Raw genomic sequence first — 7050 nt, 5'->3', positions numbered from 1 at the left:
TCTCGACCTCGCCTGACGGGGGCCAAGAGCACGTCAAGGTTATCCTCTACTAATGGCGAGTCTGGTCCGTCACCAGTCTGCACCTCCACGTCTTCCCTCTGTCGAGATTCGGACAGATAGCCAGAGCCCAATCTCTCCTCCGCTGACATAGTGTTTGTTTCATTCATAACGCTCTCGAAACGGCTGCAAACATCTCGAAGCTGTACCACGACTTGTTCGACGTCGGACATGAAGGCGGTTCCTGTGAGAGCCAAGCTTTTCCAATAGTCAAGTTCTTGCCTGAGGCGGCCGGAGTCTCTCACAAGTTCTTCGAGACGTTGTTCCTTACTGACTGGCGCCTTCTGAGACTGTATGGTGCTGTTTGCGAGGTCGGTTGCGTGGGTTCTCCCGCCCAGGGCCGCGACTGCGTTGTCTATGTCGCTTGGTAGGCGCGGCAGACCGTTTGATCGGCGAGGGCGCTTCAAAGGTCTGGCCGCCATGTCGGATTGCCATCGAAATGAGGCAGAGTGCTGATGGGTTGCCGAGCGAGGTGCGTGACATGGATCATTGTATTTGAGGGCAGACGCTGCGTTTGCTGAACGCGAAATTGAAGCCAGATGTAGACGAGATATGATTTTTGTAAGTCCTGGCAAGGTTGACCGACCCATATTGGGCTGCTTCTGTCGTCAACTTGATGTGCGAAGAACTAGAGCTTTCACGGGTGGGCGAGTCAGCAAACGCTGACGGTCGAGCCGTTGGTGGCTTCTGCAAAATCCGGTTGCGCAGAACCTCGCTTCTCGGAAGACAGTATCGGATGTCGACACGAGCTTACACGCACGGAGAGCACAATGTGCCTTGTCCAAAAACAAAGGCAGTCTAGAGCCCTGATGCTGACGATATAAATCTCTTCATTGGCGGTGGCATGAGCTGGTCTACCGAATCACCACAGACGCGCCGGAAGAGATCATGGATTCCATGTGGTGAGCGGCGCACTCTCACATTGCCACATAGGTATCCTGCTAATGGATGTCAGGACCAACCTGCTTAGACAAGATGAGCGATGCTGCCTCGCCATCTGCCTGGCAGTCAATTGCCCTCACAGCGGGCTGACAGACGACACGTGGTACCCGCCGCTGAACAGAGTCAAAGAAGACATGAACAGCACCGCGGGAGATCGGTTCATCGCCTACATCATAAGCTGCCTGTGTGGGCCACTACAAGGCAAAGAGTTCGTCGTCAAGGTCGCCGCGCTCCTGGCGTGCCTGAAAGTCCGCGAAGCGCCCGAGGAATGTGACGACGGCCTGCCGGGCAACAGAACCAACTTGTTGTTCGAGTTTGACAAGGCACTGAACTTTGACTTTGGAAACATGCTCATCACCATCAAAGTGCTCGAACAGGTTTTGATGTTCTCCGCGCGGATTTGGGAAATCCATGCGCCTGAAGACACCGTTCACCCCGGGACTTTGCCAGCGACTTTTGATCTCTGCGATGATTCGGTGTCGAGAAAGATGCTATACATGTACTGCTGCGTACGAGTCTTGTTTCCCGACACTCACGAGGCGACCATGCACCGGACACGGGCCGTCTTCCAGATGAGTTCTGCAGATGCGGCCGAGCTGTTTCTCGATACGCTCAGCGACGACGAGCTAGAGTCAGGGGGGCACTCAATGTGTGACGTGGACGAGTTAGGCGACGATGATGGCGGTTCAGACGTCTCAGGTGGAAGCTGTGGGCCTGACGCAGAAGAAGATGATAGCGATATAGAGTAGTTGCTGAGTTTGTTATGCACGGGGATGTCGTTCTTAGACTTTCACTTAGTCCTCATCTAGACGAGGGTGCGATTGGTGTGTCCGAGCTCTCGAAGAATTGCAAGGCCGCAAAGCACGTCGAAAGAGCAAAGCAACATGCAATCTTGCTGGACTCAAAGGAAAACATGGGCCGAAAGTTGTATTATAAATGGATATAGTTAGTTTTCAAGTCTAATTTATACACGTCAATTTCCCCCCTTTCATGTGCGATACTTGTAATGAACTAATAGGGTCTTCAAGCAGGGATGTAAACGGTTCTCGCCATACTGGGCACACCCTCCTTGGACAACGCGAAAAGATACCAAGGACCAGGGATGAGAACGCCCGAGTCGTTCGGCAGTCTCAGCGTGTAATTGCTCCCGCCGGACTTGGTCACGTCAGTCAGCGGCACGCGGCGCTGATCCGAGTTGATGCTGTGCGTCGCGTTACCCATCCTCACCAGTGCGAAGGAAGGAACATCCAGCCCGCTCTCGAGCGCGACCGTAATGGAGGTCCCGACCTTGACCGTGGTCTGCGAAAGGCTCAAGATAACGGGCCGCAGAGCCAGCTCGCCCGCGGCCGTGAACAGGTACGGCGGCGAAAAGACCTCGCCGTCGAAGTGATCCTTGGCGCGATCGCACCAGGAGAGGTCGCTTCCCTGCGCGGCGGGGCACATGCCGCCGCCGCCGACGAAGACGGTGCCGTCCGGAAGGAGGATGCTGACGGAGTGGTAATTGCGGGGCACCGCGGCGGCAGCCATCGGCGTCCAGGCGCGTGTCTTTGGGTCCCAGAGCTCCGGAACGAGGACGCCGTTGGTGTCGGTGAAGACGAGGGATCTCGGCTGGCCGCCTGTCACGACGACCTTGCCGTCCGGCAGCACGACGGCGTTGGCGAAGCCACGGGCGAAATTCATGTCGGGAAGGGTCTCGACGGTCGCGGGGACGCCGGGGTCGGTAATCGAGATAAGATGGGCGGCTTTCGTGGCGTCGCTGTCCGTGTAGTCCTGACTCCCGCCGGCGGCGAGGATCTTCCCGACGTCGTACATGACGTTGGCGCCGCACATCTGGTCCATCGCGGTGGTGCGGACGCCCGCCGCGGAGACGGAGCCGGCGCCGTTGGTGCGGTACCAGTTCATCGTCTTGCTCGGGCCGGCTTGGAAGACGGAGCCGTTGCGCCAACCGTAGAGCCAGGCATGGTTATCGGTGCGCCAGATACCTTCACGGTCCGTCGTCAACAGCGGAGTCGGGTCAGTCCCCTGAAGAAGCGTCCATCTGTTCTTGGCCGGATCGTAGACTTCACCCGTCTTGTCTCCTTGGGGGCCCGTGAAAGAGCCGCCGATGGTGAAGATTCGGCCATCCGACAATGTGGCCGACGTCTGGTACCCGCGCGCAATCACCATGTCGGCGGCGCGGGTGAACTGGTTGGTGGCGGGGTCGTAGACGCTCACGGCCTCGGCGTTCTCGCCGCCGGTGATTATAATCTTCCCGCTAGCGAGAGAGCTGATCCCGGGACAAAACATGTCGTGCTTGGTGTTCGTGACGGTTCGTTGCGAAACAGCGCCCGTGAGGAAGTTGTAGTCTGCAAACTGCGTGATGCCCGTGGGCCCGCTGAAGGCGCGATCGCCCCAGGACGAGAAGACGAGGAGGCGAGCCGAGGAGGGCTGAGCTAGTACGACGTAGGCCGCGACGGGGATGATGGGGAACTAGATGACGTCGGACCAGCGGCCGATCTTGGACGTCGCCTTGGAGGTGCTGGTCTTGATCATCTTTAGCGAGGTGAATTGCCTGTTGAACTTCCAGTCAGATGCAGCGGTGACGGTCCCCTTAATGTGGCAGACTTGGTTCTGCGCGTCGTAAACGGCATACGCGCAGTTCTGGTTCATGGTGCAGCTTTCTGCGCAGGCTGCGACAGACGCGACGCCGCCGACGACGTTGACGCTTGGGACTGTGAAGTCAGCGTTCTTGCAGGTCGCGAAGCTGGCGCCGTTCTGCGTGGTGATGTTGGTATAGCCGCTCGGGCAACTGTTAATGCCAACACCGTCAGCGAGAACGGATAGCTTGCTCACGGAGTCGAAGCCGGGCTGGTACGTCCATTGCAGTGCCTTGGGGTCCGCCTTGATGTAGCACTGAGAAGTCGAATTTTGGAAAACGGCTCGGAAGCAGTCGGACGCTTGGCCACACTCAAGAGCGCATGCCTGGAGCGATGTGGTGCCGCCAACAGCCCGGATAGTGTCGCCCTGATAATCCGTGTTCGGGCAAGTGGCTAGGGTAGACCCAGTGGCAGTCACATTCGTCGCAGTAGTCGGGCAAGACTGGATGGCGACACCCTTTGTGAGCTTGGAGACCAGCTTGATGGTCGTAAATTTATTGTCGGCCGCCCAGTTGAGGCCATCCTTGGCCTTGAGATGGCAACCGAAATTGGCCTTGTCGTAGACCGCCTGCGTGCATTGAGCATCTTGACTACAAGCCTGCGCGCAGTCGAATAGGGTCGCTACGGTGTCGACAAACTTAGTTGTAGTTCCCCTGTAGTCGGTCTGCTGGCAGACCGAGTAGGTAGCTGAGCCATCGGGAGTGACGATGTTCTCTGCTGCAGAAGGGCAACTCGAGAGTTGGGCTCGCGAAGCCTGTGTCAAAGAGAGCGAAAGTAAAAGTAAATGAGAGAGTGTGGTACGACCCATGGTGTCGGTATTAGCTAAACGAGTGAGTTGACACGCGGTGACCCAAAAGAAAAGTTCCATCATGTCAGAGCGAGACTTCCAGGTTCTTATCTAGAAGCCTCTCAATACACTAGTTCAACGTCCCGGATCGACGGCAACTCATGGTGGGATGTTACGCCGGACCGTTGATCACGAACTCCTGAGCTAAGACTCTATACGAGCGTCTGTGTCATGAACGTGGAGAAAGGAAAAACCCAAGCTTGACTTGGCTCAGAGTTGTCATGTACCGGCTCACAAATCAGGCGACGTCTCGGCGGAGCGCCTCAGAAGTCGATATTCTATTCACGGTATGCCTCGTGGAGCGGGAGGATTCTCGTCGAAAAATAGACGGTCGATCTACGGATCTTTGGAAGCGTGGCTGAAACCTAGGCGCAGGGACCGTCGACGGTGAATGTTGTGGATTTGAAGTTTAGGCCAATGGTAAGGCACTAGTCCCGAATCTATCTTCGAGCATGTCTTCTGGTGTGAAGCTACAGCAACCTTGTCATCGTATAGAGAATTATGGAAGGGGTAGTGAGGTTAGCGGCCTCGGTATCGACCGAAGTGTGGGCTAGGCTTTCATTTGGCGTCTATGTTAAGTTGACACTATCGATTGCTTGGATGATGCTAGCATACAAGGCGTTGCCTGGGAAAGGAGACAAAGAACACTGCGCACCGATTGTAATAATCCAAGTTTTCAAGCTCCCTTTCGTGTTCTAAGCATCGGCATATTTACAGATTGATTCGCTGTTATTCTAGGAAATGTTGCGGTCAATGAGAACCTACTACAAAGGCGCACTGTGTAGAGGATTGGCTTATAACGGCGATACAATACGAGGACCCGAAGAGATCCTGAGCACAATACGACGTCTCTATTCATCCCGTTTGATAGGGAACGAGGCACTGAGATACAAGTTGACCAAAGGCGTTGGCCAAGACGATAATTTCACGAGATATCTGTCACTATGGTAGTTCGGAAAATGCGGAGAAACTCCCTGTGACTGGCGAATCATGGTCGACTTCGCGATTGCACTGCCAGCGCAGAGAAATTGATCTGAATAGCATCTACAATGAACTCTGCTCGTACTCATATCGAGGGTATAATGGATAAGGCATCATCTCCGGTAGTCCTCAAGCCGCGATCATCAACAAACCCATCGCCACAGAGGCTGCCATGGCCTAGCGTTACATACGACCCTGACTATTATCGATGGCCTTGCATAACAAGTACCCCTAGGGGTCTAGCTTTATAAAAAGGGTCTCGCCCTACTCTGCTTGAGAGGCAATAGCCTTCAGCTATCTCCTAAATCACTGGTAACTACCTGAGACTTCTTCTATGCCATGGACTACTAGTTGGCGCCAGTCTGCCGCTTGAGTGCATGTATACGGAGTACGTCTGCCAAGTGATAGGAGATGGACTTTATTAACTTGATTGGAGAGAAGACATGTAATGAAACTCGTTCTACCAATCTACTGAGTGATAGAAAAATAGCGAATTGGTTCGATGCAGGTGGTGCCATGTAAACCTGGGAAGGTTGTTAGTGACGCTGTGCCATGGTGACGGTGAATTGTCATGAAGATGGTACTCACTTCGAGACCGATAGTACCCATGCAGATCATGATAATGATGTCAATGAGGGTTCCCCTGGGCCACTGTCCGAAGCTGGAGCGAGTGCACGCGGTTGCCTAGAACGAAGTCTCATAACCATGGTGATGTTATGACTTTATTAGGCGAGAGGACTGCACCTCCGAAGTCCTATGCAGCTCTCTAACCTCATTCGGTGAAACCATACTACACATTACTAGGAATTAGTATATATGCACGAAGTTATTACGGAAAGCTCATGATTATCTGGGTCTCGATAATAGTGACTTCGTTCCCATAACCCGAGTCCTTACCCACACGCTCACCCCGCTCACCCACGCTCACCACATTTGAAGCGGCGAGGGATCAGAGGACATTTGGGCGACCTTTTGGCTCATAACTATCTTTGGAAAGAGTGGCAGATCTCTTATGTGTGACTTATGTGTGAGAAGCCGACCTGCCTCGGTATTCGCCAAACGTCCACGAAGCGTTCTGCATGTCATGCCCTATGTTCTGTACTGCGCAACGAAGATCCCACCCTCGAGACCGTGATATATGCGATGCATCGGTGTTGCTGGTGATGGCTCGCATAGAGTCCTGAATCACCCAGTCACCTTTAAGCCAGGTTGCAAAGCACGAAACATCGAGAGACGAAGCCTGACAGTACTGCGAAACTCGCAGCGAAAGACCGGAGGCATAAGACGAGAGATGAGTCCACAAACTGCCCATCAGCGGCGTAACCGGCTTCTTGCCATTGGCGCCTCAGCGCAGGAAGCAAGTTTCGTCGACTGTACTACGATCAGAACCAGAAGTGTCTTTTCGTGCCGTACACGTTCTCTCTATTTCATTGAATCTCTCCCGCAGCGGAGCGACCTCCAGTTGCAGGATGCTACCTCGGCCAGCGTCGAAACACCGGTGACACCGTCGCCAACGTCTGCGTAAGCATCTCCGAGCTTCTCGTCGACGTCTCATATGCGATGTCTCATCGATCATGGACTCTCGGA

At 54.5% G+C, this 7050-nt stretch overlaps 3 protein-coding genes across 3 annotated transcripts; 1 reads left to right on the top strand and 2 right to left on the bottom strand.

Annotated features, from left to right (window-relative positions):
• On the bottom strand, positions 1-479 carry CTAM01_17079 (uncharacterized protein; the record flags this gene model as incomplete). Its single annotated transcript, XM_060533070.1, has 1 exon — positions 1-479. A coding segment is annotated over one exon (479 nt), but the record flags the coding sequence as incomplete, so codon positions are not given.
• Positions 480-945: 466 nt separating this feature from the next.
• On the top strand, positions 946-1748 carry CTAM01_17078 (uncharacterized protein; the record flags this gene model as incomplete). Its single annotated transcript, XM_060533069.1, has 2 exons — positions 946-959; positions 1013-1748. The coding sequence occupies 2 exons, from the start codon at positions 946-948 to the stop codon at positions 1746-1748; spliced, it is 750 nt and encodes a 249-aa protein (XP_060372353.1).
• Positions 1749-2022: 274 nt separating this feature from the next.
• CTAM01_17077 (uncharacterized protein) lies at positions 2023-4443 on the bottom strand (the record flags this gene model as incomplete). The annotated part of the gene is made up of 2 exons (XM_060533068.1): positions 2023-3426; positions 3478-4443. The coding sequence occupies 2 exons, from the start codon at positions 4441-4443 to the stop codon at positions 2023-2025; spliced, it is 2370 nt and encodes a 789-aa protein (XP_060372352.1).
• Positions 4444-7050: the final 2607 nt, after the last annotated feature.

Source organism: Colletotrichum tamarilloi (assembly GCF_030869305.1).
Source record: "Colletotrichum tamarilloi strain Tom-12 chromosome Unknown Scaffold_334.1, whole genome shotgun sequence".
NCBI classification, from domain to species: Eukaryota; Fungi; Ascomycota; class Sordariomycetes; order Glomerellales; family Glomerellaceae; genus Colletotrichum; species Colletotrichum tamarilloi.
This window is presented reverse-complemented; position numbering and strand designations above follow the sequence as displayed.